Source organism: Callithrix jacchus, chromosome 21 (genome assembly GCF_049354715.1).
Source record: "Callithrix jacchus isolate 240 chromosome 21, calJac240_pri, whole genome shotgun sequence".
NCBI classification, from domain to species: Eukaryota; Metazoa; Chordata; class Mammalia; order Primates; family Cebidae; genus Callithrix; species Callithrix jacchus.
In genome coordinates this window covers 39,797,237-39,814,712 of record NC_133522.1, presented here as the reverse complement: position 1 = coordinate 39,814,712, position 17,476 = coordinate 39,797,237, and the positions used below count along the sequence as shown (strand labels likewise).

Here is a 17,476-nt window from a genome sequence, read left to right as displayed (position 1 = left end):
CCCCAGCCTGAGCCTTAATTCTACAGTGTTAACAACTACATTAAAAAATAGGTGAGACTTTGGGAAGCCAAGATGGGAGGATTACTTGAGATTAGAAGTTTGAGGTCAGTATGGGCAACACAGCAAGACTGTATCTACAAAAAAATTTTTTTAATTAGTTCAGTATGGTGGTGCATGACTATAGTTCCAGCTACACAGGAGGCTTAAACAGGAGGAACACTTGAGCCTAGGAGTTGGAGGCTGCAGTGAGCTATGATCATGCTACTGCACTCCAGTCTGGGAAACACAGTGAGACCTGTCGCCAAACAAAACGAAACCCATGCACTCAAGGAACCCTCCAAGAGTGACACGCCGTGTTACCCAGTTGGTTTGGTGATAATGAAGGCAGGGAGATGGTAATTTTTAAAAACCTAAAACCTTTAGATAAACTGTAGCTTTGGACAGGTTCGACCTTCTTTGTTACAAATAAAGCCTTAAGCAAAATGTTTAATTGCTTAGAATCCCAGTTCCCTCATTTATATAACAGAGCTAATAAATTCCGCATACATTTTAGAGATATCCTCGTGATCAAATAAAATATTGTACATGAAAGTACATACTATATATAAGGGTGAGGAAATGCAGAGTCAAGTTTTTGTTTTGGTTTTTGAGATAGGGTCTGGCTTTGTCACCCAGGCTAGAGTGCAGTGGCACAATCTCAGCTCACTGCAATCTCCACCTCTTGGGCTCAAGCCATCCTCCTGACCCAGTCTTCCAAGCAGCTAGGACTACAGGCGAACACCACCATACCCAGCTAATTTTTGTAATTTTTGTAGAGATGGGGTTTTGCCATGTTGCCCAGGTTGGTCTCAAACTCCATAACTCAAGCAATCTGCCCACCTCGGCCTCTCAAAGGGCTGAGATTACAGGTGTGAGCCACTGCACCTGACCAATAATTTTAAATATTAATGAGAAAACAGGCTGAGTGTGGTGGCTCATGCCTGTAATCCCAGCACTTTGGGAGGCTGAGGCAGGTGGATTACCTGAGGTCACGAGCTCAAGACCAGCCTGACCAACATAGTGAAACCCTATCTCTACTAAAAATACAAAAATTAGCTGGTGGCATGCACCTGAAGTCCCAGCTACTCGGGAGGCTAAGACAGGAGAATTGCTTGAACCCAGGAGGTGGAGGTTGCACTGAGGCGGGATAATGTCACTGTACTCCAGCCTGGCAACTGAACAAGACTCTGTCACAAGAAAAAAATAACAATAGTAATAAATTATTTTATTCTCAAATGGCTGAATGAACTCTAAAAAATATATGTATATTGCCCTAGATTGAGCTCAGAGGTCGAACTAGCAAACACTAGCAAAGACTAGATCTTTGAGTAAACTTGGGCAAACTTGATCAGGATCATGTACTAGTAACTTCTCCTATGTCCTGATATCCTTCATGGTTTAGCCTCTTTAAAATCATTTAGGGAGAACATCGATGTGATGAGAACAAGGTGAGGAAGGACAGGGAGAAGTCTGGGGGAAGAGCAATGGGCTGCTTGGCAGAGTATTAGAGCAGAAATCCTGGCACATTTCCCTTCCTAACAGTAGCAGGTTACTTAATGACTGTCAAACCTTCTCAGCAGGAAGGTCACAACCTCCTGAAACTAAATCAGCAATAGCTCCATAGTTGGAATTCTGATGGCAGAATGGAATAAGAGGAAATAAATTAAATGTTATAGGAAAAATTACTGACCCCCCAGGTTTGAGAGAAAAAGAAGAAATGGGATGCCTCCAGTCATCTGACCTTTTCTCCACTGTGAGATTTCTTCTTGCAGCATTGGAAGGAAGCCAATAGAAAACCAAACACCGTTTTTGTTTTTGTTTTTTTTTAAGACAGGGTATCACTTTGTCACCCAGGCTGGGATGCAGTAGTATGATCTTGGCTCACTGCATGCTTGACCTCTTGATCCTCCAGCCTCAGTTTCCCAAGTAGCTGGGACTATAGGCACACACCGCATTGCCTGGTTCATTTTTAAATTTTCAATAGAGACCAGAACTTGTTATGTTGCCAAGCTGGTCTCTAACACCTGGGCTCAAGCAATCCTCCTGCCTTGGCCTCCCAAAGTGTTAAGATTACAGGCATGAGCCACTGTGTTCAGCCCCAAACACCCTTTAGCTGTTTTAACACCTGGGTCCTGACCAAAGATTGGCTACAGAGGCCTTCAAGGATTCAGAGCAAGTTCCACTTAAATTAGCTGGTTAATTATAGGCTAAACACTGTGAACACACACACTGGACAAGACAAACAATGGCGCCAGCCATGTGGAGGCTGCTGCAGTGTTCACATCTGCTCTTCCCTACCTTTGCTAACACATGGATTTTTCTTTCTTTTCTCAAACCACAATTTGCCTCAAGATCTTTCCAAAACCTTTTCCCCTACAAAAAACAGCCTTGTGGCTAAATCTTACTCAAAGAAAGGCAATACATTGTTTTTAATAGGAAACCTAATAAGTAAAACCAAAATTTCTGATCTTAGCTTATCATAGTATCTGAGACACCCTGAATTACTATTGACTGCCCCCTCCCAAATCTATTTCACTTTATTATTTATCACCAGCTGTCTGAGGATGAAGAGAGGAAAAGAAACTCTAGCCACAATTTTCATGTTTTGTTTTAAACTGTTAAAGAACCTCCCCACGAATCAGCCGTTAGATTTGATTACCATTATATCCAAATCAACCTAAATAATTAAAGTCCAGAATGAGAACAGAAATCACAACTGTTGACCTCAGTCAACTAATTAACCAATTAACTTATTAAAAAAAATACCTATTTGAAAGATAAGTTTTTATGGAATTAGGTTTGTTTGTTTGTTTGTTTGAGACAGAGTCTTGCTCTGTCGCCCAGGCTGGAGTACAGTGACGTGATCTTGGCTCAGTGCAGCCTCCATCTCTCGGGTTCAAGCAATTCTCCTACCTCAGCCTCCTGAGTATCTGGGACGCACACCACCATACCCAGCTAATTTTTTATATTTAGTAGAGATGGGGTTTCGCCATGTTGGCGAAAGTGCTGGGATTACAGGCATGAGCCACCATGCCCGGCTAGAATACGTTTTTAATCAGGATAAAAATGTTTACTTTTTCTCTATTCCATTTTGTTCGAAGAAAGAATTTAATGTGGCCAAGTGACTCAATACTGTGATTCAAAATATATATTTCTAGAGACCGTAATACAAAGAAATTGTTTATGCACAAGGAGAAACAGACATTATGGAAACCAAAAACCAAAATGAAGTATGCAACAACTTGAAAGACCAACAGAAGAGCAAAAAAAAAAAAAAAAAAAAACCCAGAAGCTACAGCAGCAGACTGTAAGCTCGTCCCTTCTCCCCTGACTGACGGCCTGCACCTCTGCTTTCATTTTGATTACTTTACACCCTAGGGTTCAAATGTGTGTGAACATGCTCCTTCTCCTCAGCACTATCTTCCTACACAGAGCCATCATTTTTCAGACAGAATTACCTCCCGGAATTTCAGAATGTTACAAACTACGAGGGGGAAAAAAGGAAAACATTTATTTTTAAAATATACAACAAAATGTACAAAACCAATTCATTTTCAGACTTACCAAATGCTGGTGCACTAGAAATAGCAACTGGTTGCTGTTTCATGACAGGGGGAAGTGTAGAGGGTAGCTGATACCCTTGTAGCTTGAGTTTGATAAGTTTCATAGCTATGGAAAACTCCACTTGATCCATTCTTCCATCGTTATTCATGTCAGCTAGTGCCCTGCAAACCGACAGCATGGCCTGAGAACAACTGTGATCATAAAAGAACCCTTCCAAAACCACCACTCCCACCAACACGAAAACAAAATAATTAGCACCCCTGCCCCTAGGGAGAACAACAGAAAACATTAACTGTTTACCAAGCTGCGGGAAATAGCCTGTAAATACTGGCAATGTTTTATATAAACATAAAATATCTTTCACTCTGCCACTTCACCAGGTAACTTTCAGCCCCAGTGTGAGGATTTGTTCTTTAGACATCAAAAGGGGTTTCTTTCTGAAGTGATGAAAACATTCTACAATTAGATGATAGTGACTGTTGCACAACTCTGAATAAACTAAAACCAATGAGTTTGACACTTTAAATGAGTAAATTTTATCATATGAATTCTTTCACAATAAAGCGATTAGAAAAGAAAAAATATTTGAAACAGAAAATGTTACAGCTAGAGATACTCAGATTGCAATAACTTCTCTGTGGAGTTCTGCAAACCTCAATAAGGGAGCATGACAAGACCTACCTATGCTATGCTAGGGTCACTAAACTATAATGCTACTATACCTCTAAAGCTCTTGAAACTAACTTTTCTTTAGAATCGTTCCCCGTATCATTCAACAATATTGTAACTCAGCTTACAAAATGTGTTTGCTATTTGAAATGGTACTCAAATATACATGGTCCAAGTACAACCTGAGCTTTAATGCAAAGTATTTTCTCTCAAAGAAGAGCAAGCAAAAGGAGAAGTGATCTCGGCCTTTTGGCTAAGATCAAGTGTAGAAGGCCAAGCAAAAGGAATGAAAGTTTGTCCTTGTAAATGGAAACGACATTATGTCAAACTGTGCATATTCATGATTTAACCTCTTCTGCATAAAAAGGTTTATTCAAATTTTATTTTTTAATCTAGATATTAAAAGATTAAGGATTTATTTTTTTAAACCAATGTTACAAAAAATGTATTTGAAAGATCTAAAGACAACAGTTCATTTAAAATATCATGACTACCCATCTTTTAGACTGAACCATATCCAGATAGTGTTCACAAAAAAAATTAAGTTACACAGAAATTCGTCATGCATAGCTGGAGTTAAAAAAAGAAAACGTTAGAATGGGCAGGGGAATAGCAAAAAAAAAAAAAAGAAAAGAAAAGAAAAAAGAAAGAATGAATGAATGAAAGAAAACCTAGCACAGTAAAAAGCATGGCATAAAACAAAGATCAAAAATCTCTAAAAGTGATTAAGACTGTAAAAGTCGGCACAATCATTTCAGAAAATAAAGATCATAAAGCAGGAAACAAAGCCCTGTGATTCCAGAAACCTCCTTTTTGCCTGCTAGGAGTTCTCCACTCTTCTGTAGTCAACGGCCCTTCAGCAAACCACGCCAGTGGAAACTGGATTCCTCTCACTACTTGTGAACCTGAGCATCGCTTTTCTATATTTCGTTGTCATTTGAATTTCCATGTCTATGAACAGTTTATTCAAATCCTGTGCCAAATTTTCTATATACTGTATGTCTTTGTGTTGTCAGTTTATATGTGTATCACATATAAACTCACAGTGTATCACAAATTAACTGTTTATCTGCTGACGGCTGATTTTTAAAAATTCATTTTATTGATTTATGTATATTTACAGCATAGAAATTCTAAATTTTCATATGTAAAATATTTATTTTATCATACGATTAGAAGGTTTTTAGTTCTTGATTTTCTAACATTATATTATTTTATTACATTTTAATCTTTAAACCAATAATTCTGTGGGATGGGGGAATTATCCCAGGGTTCAACCATATTTCTTCTACATGTATTCCTAGCTTTTCCAGTAATATTTATTAATTAATTCATCTTCTTGTCACTGAACTAAAATAAATTTTTATCATGTATTAAATGTTCATACGAAGTGGGAACTATTTCTGGATTATCTGTTCTGACTGACGATTTCCAGGGCAACATTACAATGATCTGATTTATACTGGCTCTCTGGTACGCTGTGATCTGGGAAGGTCTGGGAAGGTTTTTTTTTCTTGGTTACTCACGGATGTTTATTTGCCTGTGAACTTTTAAATCATTTTATCTATTATACAAACTGGGATCCAAAAACTGCCCCAGAAGGGGATTTTTGGAGAGTTGATTAAACTGAAAATGGTTTTGCAGCAATAATTTACCCAACCAAAGAAAAGAGAATCTTTCCATTTGTTCAAATATACTAATATTTCCTTTAATAAAATTGTATCACTTTTTTCATATAAGTAATATACTTTTCTTGCTAAATGTATTCTGAAGAATTTTATCATTTTTGCCAGAATTTTAGATGAAACATTCCCCATTTCCATTATTTAGGTGCTTATTTCAAGCACAGAGAACATTTTTTATTTCAAAAAATTATTTAGGCTGTATTTAATTATCCTACCAGACTCTGAGGAGTCTTATTAATTTTTAAAACTAAAATCTCTTGGGTTTACTAAGTATACAATCACATAACTAGAAAAAAATGAACATTATCTTTCTTTTCCAATATTTAAGCCAATCTTTTTTTTTTTTTTTTTTTTTTGAGACAGCCTCGCTCTGTCATCAAGGCTGGAAGGCAGTGGCTGGATCTCCGCTCACTGCAACCTCTACCTCTGGGTTCAAGTGATTCTCCTGCCTCAGCCTCCAGAGTAGATGACATTACAGGCACCCACCACGACACCCAGCTAATTTTTGTATTTTTAGTACAGATGGGGTTTCACCATGTTGACCAGGCTGGTCTCTAGCTCCTGACCTTATGATCTGCCCGCCTTGGCCTCCCAAAGTGCTGGGATTACAGGTGTGAGCCACCACACTTGGCTAGGCCAATCTTTTTTATTGGTCTTATTGCCTCTAAGACATTACTGAATGCCTTCTTGCTCAGTTCTGAGTTTAAATGAAATAGATTTACTAGAATTATTAGTTTAATAGATGTCATTGTTTTGAATGACATCCAGTAGTGATTTCTGGAAACTAATGTAAACTAAAAACAAAATTCCAAGACCCCAAGCATCTGAATGGACCCCTCATCTCAGCAGAAAGCATCCCAACATTAACGTAAAAATCTAGTTTACACCATGATGTGAAGAGGGAGTCGTACATGCTTCATTATACCCTCCTCTCTTTGGGAATTCAGGCCCAGCTGACCAGCATTAGCATTAACACAGACCTTAAGATTGACAAAACAGGCTCTTAAAGTCTGATAAGAAACATTTACAATCTACTTTCTCTGAAGTCTACTACCTGGAGGCTTCAACCACATGACAAAACTCTGTTCTCCAAAATTGCTTACGATAATCCAGACATTTCTTTCTATTGAATCCAGCTCTTCAGATAATAACTCTTTCAGGCCCTGGCTCATGAGTGTAATCCCAGCACTTTGGGAGGCCAAGGAGAATCACTGGAGGCTGGGAGTTCGAGACCAGACTGACCAACATAGAGAAACCACAACTCTACTAAAAATACAAAACTTAGCCAAGTGTGGTTGTGCACGCCTATACTCCCAGCTACTCAGGAGGCTGAGGCAGGAGAATCACTTGAACCTGGGACACAGAGGTTGCAGTGAGCCGAGATCGAGCCATTGCCCTCCAGCCCAGGCAATGAGAGCAAAACTCCATCTCAAAAGTAAAAAAAAAAAAAAAACACACACACACAAAAAACAAAAGATTCTTTCAATGAAATGTCAATTAAAAAATCTTGAATCCACCTATGACCTGGGAGCCTCTGCTTCCAAGTGTCCCATTGTTCCAGACCAAAATAATGTACATTTTACATGTAATGATTGACATTTTATGTCTCCCTAAAATGTATAAAACCACATTGTATACCGACCACCCTGGGCAAATGTTCTCAGGATCTCCTGAGGCCTGTGTTACAGGCTATTGGTCATTCACAGTTAAATCTTTTCAAGTATTTTAAATAGTTTGACTCTTTTCATCACTAGCAATCTCACATATTTAAGTAGTTTCTACTTATTAGAAATGGTTACTGTATTTTTCATCAGGTGCCTAATTTGTAATTGCCGATCTGATTACAAGTGTTCTGCTTCCTTTTAGATGCGGAAATAATGACTAGTGTTGACAGAATTTCTAGATTCTAAACCAATCTTGCACCTCTGGTGTAAAGTTGGTCATGGTGTATTCTTTTCATACATCGTGGAATTCTATTTGCTAAGATTTTTATTTTTTATTTTTTGCATCTATGTTCATAATTGAAACTTGTTTCTGGTTGCTTTATTTTCGTACTGCCTTTCAGGTTTTATAAAGGAAATTAAATAAAATGAAACGGTGAACTTCCTTCTTCTGCTAAGTATTTTTTCAAAGATATTCAATTATTTAAAATGGTTTGGGGGGGAGAGTTCCCATTAATCAACATCAACATCAACATGCATACTAAACCCAATCAGTCAGGCAGGTGCCCACCGCCTATTCCCCACACCACTGCCCAATATGGTCTCTGGTGAGAAACAGGAATATCCAATGTGGTATAATGAGTAGATTATCGGAGAAGACTTTAGGCAATGACTTAATTAGACTCTAAAGGCTTCCTACAGAAGTGTTTCCATGGTGAGAAGAAACCTAATCATGAGGTTCTAGGGACTTGACTTTAAACCACACACCACAATCCCAACATTTAGCTGAGAATATCATGATACTCAAAAAATGCTTTTCTCAATTAACATTATGGAAATATGGCAGTTACAGCCAGGCGTGGTGGCTCATGTCTGTAATCCCCAGTACTTTGGGAAGCTGAGGCAGGCGGATCGTGAGGTCAGGAGATTGAGACCATCCTGGCTAACATGGTGAAACCCTGTCTCTACTGAATATACAAAAAATTAGTCAGGCATGGATGCAGTGGCTCAAACCTGTAATCTTAGCACTTTGGGAGGCTGAGGTGGGTGGATCACCTGAGGTCAAGAGTTTGAGACCAACCTGACCAACATGGTGAAACCCCATCTCTACTAAAAATACAAAAATTAGCTGGGCTTGGTAGTGGGCGCCTGTAATCCCAATTACTCAAGGGGCTGAGGCAGAAGAATTGCTTGGACATGGGAGACAGAGTTGGTAGTGAGGCAAGACTGCAGTGAACCCAGATGATGCCACTGCCCAGCCTGGGTGACAGGGCGAGACTTTGTCTCCAAATAAATTAATCCAGCTGCTGTTTGGAGACTACAGTCTACAGGGGCAAATGTGAAAGAGAGAATCCAGTCCAGATACTTGAACAGTGGGCCCAGGTGAGATGACAGGTTAGGACAGTAGCAGTAGAGACAGAAAGAAGTGGCCAGATTGGGGATAAAGTCTGTAAATGGAGTCATGCTGATGGACTGAGTGTGCAGGGTGAAGAAAAGAGAGAAATCAAGTGTAGTGTCTACGTGTTGGTTTGGGGAGCCAGATAGACAGTTGCCATCTTAGTTCAATGCCATGAACTTACGATGATGAAGACTCAGGAATGAGGGATGGAGGAGAGGGGATCAAGAGTCCAGGATGCCTTATTTTTTTTTTTTTTTGTATGAGTTTAGCAAATTGATCTTGTTGGGACTGAAGGCCCTTCTGACACATACTCAGAAGTGTCTTAAGAGAGTACAAACTATTAATATATGGCTGTTTGCCCTGACCCACCCATTCTGAACCAGATCATAGAGTTGATCTAATCCTTGCCTTCATGTATCTGGCTCCTTTCTTTCCTCTCAGGGCCCATTTCCAGGTAGTGTTCCCTCAGTCCCCCTTTTCACTCCATTTTTGCAGGCCCTCCATCTCAGATTTCAAAGCCTTCATCCAGTCTCTTTCCCCCTGTCTCTTTTTTCTTCCTGCATCTTCTGGCTCCTGTCTATTCCCTCTGCTTTTACTCTCCTCCCTTCCACTTCAATTGCCAAACGGATATCTGCCAACCTCCTTCCATCTCCTTATTAATAAGACAATTTCTAGGAAGATGTATCATCTTTGGCCATAGTTATAATTTGGCATTATACACACTGATTTGACTCCATCCTCTGAGAATTCAGATTTTCTTATATTAATTGGAAGTCATCTAGGAGAGACAAGAAGTCCCTAAAGCATTAACAGATTACAGTTCAAAAGCTCACAGATTAGTTAACTGGAATATAGTTTCAAACATAATAAAGGTTTCTAACATATACTGCCCATCCATCAGTTCATATCACTCAAATATTTGAAACAAAGTCCAGAATAAAGTAAGCTCAGAGACAGAAACTAGACATAGTTCCCAATTCTCAATCCAAACTTCTCTTCTTTGCTGGGTGCAGTGGCTAATGCCTATAATCCCAGCATTCTGGGAGACTGAGGCGGGCAGACTGCTTGAATCTAGGAGTTCAAGACTAGCCTCTGGGCAACATGGCAAAACCCCATCTCTACATAAAAAAAAATTAGCTGGGTGTAGTGGTGCATGCCAGTAGTCTTAGCTACTCAGGAGGGTGAGGTGGGAGGATTGTTTGAGCCCAGAAGGTTGAGGCTACAGTGAGTTATGATCACACCACTGCACTCCAGCCTGGGTGACAGAGTAAGACCCTGTCTCAAAAACAAACGAAAAATTATCTTCTTCCCCAAATGACTGATACAGGACTGCCTAAAACTTCAGAGTCAAACCCATTCCTCTCTCTATCAAAAGGAGTAAGGACTTACCCTGAGACCCTACCAGAAAAATCACAAACACAAGATTAGCATGGGGGTTACAGGGGGCTGCTTCTTTAGATCAGCTATTCTTACTTGAAATTTTAAAAACCTAGCCGTGGACAGATGCGGTGGCTCATGCCTGTAATCCCAGTACTCTGGGAGGCTGAGGCAGACAGATCACTTGAGGTCAGGAGTTGGAGACCAGCCTGGCCAACATGGTGAAACCCCATCTCTACTAAAAATACAAAAATTAGGTGGGCGTGGTGGTGGGTGCCTCTAATCCCAGCTACTTGGGAGGCCGAGACAGGAGAATCACTTGAACCTGGGAGGCAGAGGTTGCAGTGAGCTGAGATAGTGCCACTGTACTCCAGCCTGGGTGACAGAGCAAGACTTGTCTCAAAACAAACAAAACAAAAATCAAAAAAAGCCTAGGCTTTAAGAGATCAAGTCCTGCCTAGGGTTACTATGTGAATAACAATCAATCAGCTCAGTTGAAAGACAGATCTTGCTGAACTCATACTTTGCTCTGCATTATCTCATCATCTGGGCAGGCTATCAGTGGTTCATGAAATTTCCAATGACTTTTCAAAGATATTTCTTTTGGGAAAAGAGACTTATAACATTTTTTGGTAGTAAAATATGTCATCACAAACTTATTTAGCAAAATGTCAGAAAAAAATCAACAAAAAAATACTTTTTTGATTCAATCTTAAAATGCCAAATTACCATCTTTAATAAAAATGGTCACTATAAAAACCTGACTTTGGGCCACTCAGGTAAAAATAGTTTAGAAAGTTAAGACAACTACAACCGTTTTTAGAAAAGTTAAGACAATTGTTTTTACTTTTAGAGACAGGATCTTGCTCTGTCACCCAGGCTAGAAGGCACAATCATAGCTGACTGCAGCATCGAACTCCAGGGCTCAAGCCATCTTCCCACTTGAGCCTGCCTAGCAGCTAAGACTACAGGCATGCACCACCATGCCCAGCTAACTCAAAATAATTATTTTTTGTAAAGATAAGGGCTTGTTATGTTGCCCAGGTTGGTCTCAAACACCTGGGCTCAAGTGATCCTCCTACCTTGGCCTCCCAAAGAACTGAGATTACACCCAGCCAAATGTTACTTTTTTCAGTTAAGACAGTTGTCATTTCCAGGCATGGTGGTCACACCTATAATTGAGCACTTTGGGAGGTAAGGCAGGACGATGGCTCAAGTCCAGGAGTTTGAGACCAGCATGGGCAACATAGCAAGATCCCATCTCTTAACAGTCCCTGGTCTGCGGTAGAAATCTGATAAATATTTTTTTAATGTTGAAAGAATAAATGAATTTTCAAAAATTAGGAATGCAACATAAAAGCATAATCCAGTGGAGGAAGTGAAATATGGGAAAGAAGGTTCCAGTGAGAGGTTCTGATGGTGTGAAACATGATCAAGTATGAGATGCAAAACAGAAGAAGCTTGTTACAACTCACACGGGTGCCACAGGTCTCTTGCGTCTAAAACTTCGACATTTAACTGACAGAACAGCACTTCTGTGCTCACTTGTGCATGACTTCTTACTTGTGGACATCTGAGACTTTTACTTTACTTAAAATGTAATTCCAAAACCACCTGGCTATCTGATTTTTCTAGCTCTAATAGATCAGAAGTTAGAATCAGAATGGCTTCATAGGAGCAAGCACACTAGGTTTAAAGAGACAGTCTAACAGCCAATATGCTGACAACCAGGAAAAAAGAAAATAAAGCAGACACCCAAAAAAAGCACAGGGATCTGTTATCATTTCATTTCATTTCAAATATATCCAAATACACACACACACACACACACACACACATCCCATGAAAGTTCTGCTATTTCAGGACAGAGTTACTGATTTTCATTATGACATTTCATCAAGAAAAGCTTAGATTGTGTTCTGTAGACTCTGCTTAAAAGAAACAAAAAGCTCTATCAACCTTTATTAATTCCCATAAGATTATAAATTAAAAGGCTTGGTCACTAAAGAGGACAAAGTAATTAGCTGAAAAATTTAGTTATGTGGAATACCCAGTCCCTGGAGATGATACCTTTTGGGGTTTTATTTTGAGGGCCTATTATGTGCCATGAGCCACAGTAAGCCCCTGGTTTTTCTAATAATCTTCTCAACAACTCTCACAAAACTATATGCATTCCTATTTTCTAGATTAGAAAACTGAGGTCAAAGAGGGTAACTGTATCTCCAAAGCAGAGACACTGAAAATGGTACAGCTGGGATTCAGACTCAGGTGTACGACTAGAAATCACGTGCTCTTTCTTTATAGCAAGCTGCCTTCATGTCGCTAACTCAGGGAAGTGAAGTATTAAGCACACTTACTGAAAAAATGAGGCATCTTACAGGACACACTTAGTGAAAAAATGAGGCATCTTGCAGGACAACAGAAGTCAGCATGATCCTAGAATCCAAACTGTATCTGCCACCCTTTTTATTATACTCTCTGTATTTTCTGTGGCTTAAGAGATTGAATGCCTATTTGTGACAGTCAAAGAATTCAACATTATTTATTAATATTATGTATTCACCATGCACTAACTCTCAAATATTTCCTTTACCTTTTATTCTTCAATGAAAGATAAAAAATCATCCAATATAAAGCAAGAAATGTGGGACATCCAAACAAATATGGGTGATATGGAAGAAGCCAAAACTAGTGAGAGAACACCAAAATTTAGATGTCTCCGTGGAAATTTAACTATTTGACAGTGTTGTCATTCAAATGTCACCATTTTTTGTTGTTGTTGTTGTTGTTGTTTTAGTTCCATATTAATAAGACACTTTTCAGACATAATTTTCTGGTAAGAAGTAACAAGGTATTTCAGGCTAGAGATACATGTTCTCCTTTTATAACCTAAGAAATCATATTACCAAAAAGAACTAAACAGTATTTTATTTTGCCATCTGCTTATGTAAAATTCCAACTTACCATATCTGTGCTAAAACAGGCTGAGGTAACCCAGATTGAAAAAAAAAGTTTCTAGCTTGATCACCTGTAAATTAAATAGAAAATTAAAGTTTCAGAAAAAAACAAAAGCTGACAGAAATCCGCTAACAGCAAAATTGCAAAATTTAAAAAGAGGCTGGTAATACTAAAAATACAGACTTGAGTGTGTTATACAAGTCCGAGGATAAGCCCTTAGGCAACGGTAAAAGAATCCAACAGCACCGACTTTAGAATTTAACACTTTAAAAAATCATCTCAAAAAGGGCCTACCATTTGCTGGCATAGATTTTCCACTTTAATTAATCTGCTATTAACTAAGATATTAACAGCTACCCATTGTGCAAAAGCATATTTACAGGAATCCTTAGGAAACTGACGAACCATACTTTCATTTCACTTCGTAAAAAAAGTTTATTGCCATTCCCAATACCTAAACTCCAAATTCTGGGTACTTCTGATATAATTATGGAGAATAAGTAAAAATAACTAAGAATCACACCTGAGGTCAGGTGTTCACGACCAGCCTGGCCAACACGGTGAGACCCTGTACCTACTAAAAATACAAAAAATTAGCTAGGCGTAGTAGCAAGTGCCTTTAATCCCAGCTAATCAGGAGGCTGAGGCAGAAGAATCACTTAAACCCAGCAGGTGAAGGTTGCAGTAAGCCAAGATCACGCCACTGCACTCCAGCCTAGGCAACAAGAGCGAAACTCCGTCTCAAAACAAACACAAAAAAAAGAATCACATCCATTATGAACAGGTAATAAAAGAGAATAACGGTACAAACACATACAAAAAAAAAAAAAATTCCCCAGGCAATAAAGATCCTATTTTTTCTAAAGTGAATTCTTAAAAAATAATCAAACAAGAAAATTAGTTTGTTTATTTTTTGAGATGGAGTCTCACTCCGTCACCCAGGAGTCTCGCTAGAGTGCACTGGCGTGATGGAATCTTGCTCCGTCACTCTAGGAGTCTCGCTAGAGTGTACTGGCGTGATCTTGGCTCACTGCAACCTCTGCCTCTTGAGTTCAAGCAATTTTCCTGCCTCAGCCTCCAAAGTAGCTGGGATTACAGGCACCTGCCACCACACCCACCTAATTTTTTATTTTTAGTAGAGACGGGGTTTCACCATGTTGGCCAGGCTGGTTTGGAACTCATGACCTCAAGTGATCTGCCTGCCTCAGCCTCCCAAAGTGCTGGGATTAGAGGTGTGAGCCACTGGTCCTTTGATCTTAACCAATTTTCACAAATTATATGCACAAAACAAGTGGTTTGACATGCACCAAAAATTGCAAACAAGATATGAATCAATTATGTGTAAAACAATTGTAAAAATACAGGCTCATGGTTAAGGCAAAATAGGTAAATATCTCTCCTTGCTCATATTTGCCCACCTTGACTTTGCATAACAGAGTTTCCACAGACATCTGCACTACTGATAAGTAAAAATGATAAAATGCTGACTCTGATTACCAGTAATAAATCCAGATATTGGCTTTAAACTATGGAACTGCTGATCATGCTTCGCTCTTTCCTCTACAGTTATGGCCCAGACATCCAGGCTGCCTAAAATCCAAAGAAAAGACAAACAAATTATTCAGTGAGAAAAGAAAAACAAAATGCTCTCACACACTATTTCCACAGCACTTCAAGATTCCGTCAATGTATTATAAAAACTTGATAAATTCACATCTGCTTGTCCTTGGAAGTTTTGCATATAAAGTTAGAAAATTAAGTATAAAACAGGACACAAAATGTAAGAAACAGAAAGAGAGAGAATGGGAGAGAAAGAAAAGAAGAGGCACACATTCCTTTCTTAGAAACTTGTCCTATAATCCCATAGTTAGCAAGATTATAGCAAATTAATCACTTACTTACATAAACCCGAGCAACAGACTAAATTAACCTAAACTTAAAACTGCACTCTCCAGTGCCTTAAATGCCACAGGCAAAAAGCTATGAAAGAAAAAGTTGAGTGTGATTAATATCCATAAAAATCTTTTGGGGAGTGATTAAAATAATATATTAGATTGTGGTGATGGTTGTACAATTCTATAAATTTACTAAAAATTATTATACAGTTAAAGCTAGCAAATTTTATGGAATGTAAATTACATTTCACTAAAGCTGTTTTAAAAACTGGGTATCTCAGTGAGCAGGAAGCAGAGTTAAAAAAAAGTAGGGGCGGGGATGTCCTGATATGACGTCATAGCCAAAAAGAATGGGTTTTAGGTTTTCCTTCATAAGTTTCAGGTCTTTACTAGATGTCCACTTACGATCGAGATCTTGCTGACGTTAGTCCTAGGTCTCCTCAAACTGACTAAAATAATTCTAGATTACATACACGGAAAGCTTTCAAAAGCTCGGACACTTTCCACAAAACTGGGAATACATGATATGTATGTTTCACACAGGTGAATGTGCCCAGCACACAAGCAAAAACATCTAAACATTGCATCTCCCCTCTCTACAGGGTCTGGTATGACACTGACAGATAAAGTAGGAATCTAGAAAAATATTTACTGTGGGGATGAAGTGGTGTCCAAGACAGAGATGAATCCCTCCCTCACGGGCCTTACAGTTCTGAAATTTCTACAAGAAATTTTTACTGCCCTGTCAGAATTCATACCTAGAACTCTAAACAAAAACCAAAAATTGTAGTTATTAAGAAGGGGAACAAAAATAAAACAGAATAACTAATAATTTCAAAAAGTTTACAGATCTCTGTACCAGAATCGCATTGAGACTTTTACTCTCTTCAATGATAAGATCAGAGAGCTTTCAAGAGTAACCCATTAATATGGATTTTTAATAGGTATCTTTTTAATAAGTACTATTTTTGATTAGTATTTTTGTTTAAAAAATAACTTAAAAAAAAAAAAACTTGGCTGTAAGCAAGAACATTTAACAATTTCTTAGTGACCTTAGAAAAAATTACCCAAAAAACACATTTTATGCTGTCTGATATGTTTCAAACTTTAGTCATCTAACTAGAGTAAAACAGACAAAAATGTCAAGCTTCAAATCCAGGCTACGAAAAAGTGTAAATGACCCCATCACTTCAACAAATAACTTGCTGATAAAAAAACAGAGGAGTGGGGGAAAATTCACTAAGAGACTTGGGAAAAACATGACCTAATTTCAATGGTTATACCTTATTTGGATCCCAATGTAAACAAACAAACCATCACAAGAAATGTCTAAAGACTATCAAGGAAATGTATAAAGACTATAAGATACGGACCAGATATAGCAAACATTTTACAGGTGCGATAATAAGGTATTGTACAACTTTTTTTTTTTTTTTGAGATGGAGTCTTGCTCTGTTGCCCAGGCTGGAGTGCAGTGGCATGATCTCAGCTCACTGCAACCTCCACCTCCCAGGTTCAAGCAATTCCCCTCTCACGTAGCTGGGACTACAGGCGCCCACCACCATGCCTGGCTAATTTTTGTATTTTTAGTAGAGACAGGGTTTCACCATGTTGGCCAGGCTGGTCTTGAACTCCTGACCTCAGGTGATCCACCCATCTCAGCCTCCCAAAGTGCTGGGATTACAGGCATGAGCCACCTCACTCAGCCCAGTATTATAAATTTTTATAGGTGTGATAATGGCACTGAAGTTACATCTTTAAACATTTTCTTATCTTTTAGGTATACATACTAAAATATTTATAGATGAAATGATATGATGCCTGGGAGTTGCTCCAAAAGAATCCAGATGAAACAATATTGAGCATGAGTTGATAATTAATGAAACTATATGATGGAATATATGAAGGCTGATTATATTATTTTTCTCTACTTTTTAATTTTAAATTTGCCATAATATCAAGTTTTAAAAATCTGGTTCCAAAGTACATTAAAAAAGGAAATTTCTGAAAACTTACCACCAAAAGGTGTTGGAAACTGAGCCATGGTTCTGTTACTTTTACCTTGCTAATTGACGCCTGTAATTGAAATGCAACATTTAAGTTTATGAAAACTTGATTCCTGTATAATCAGAAACACACCAACATGCTGTCTTAAATGGTCAGAAGACTAATACTAGAGTTAGAGCATAACTCTACAATTAAGGAATTCATTCATTCATGTGTTACTTT

At 38.5% G+C, this 17,476-nt stretch overlaps 1 protein-coding gene across 8 annotated transcripts in view; it reads right to left on the bottom strand.

Moving 5' to 3' along the window:
• Positions 1 to 17,476, bottom strand: part of ITSN1 (intersectin 1) — a 236,394-nt gene that overhangs the window by 152,920 nt on the left and 65,998 nt on the right. For all 8 annotated transcript variants that reach the window (XM_035283062.3, XM_035283065.3, XM_035283063.3 and 5 more), the window contains exons 2-5: positions 17,264 to 17,323; positions 14,850 to 14,942; positions 13,359 to 13,422; positions 3,604 to 3,764 (exon numbers count right to left, since the gene is read on the bottom strand). In XM_035283062.3, the coding sequence (XP_035138953.1) occupies positions 3,604 to 3,764; positions 13,359 to 13,422; positions 14,850 to 14,942; positions 17,264 to 17,291 (346 nt within the window). In that variant the 5' untranslated portion in view covers positions 17,292 to 17,323. The remainder of the gene's footprint in view (positions 1 to 3,603; positions 3,765 to 13,358; positions 13,423 to 14,849; positions 14,943 to 17,263; positions 17,324 to 17,476) is intronic.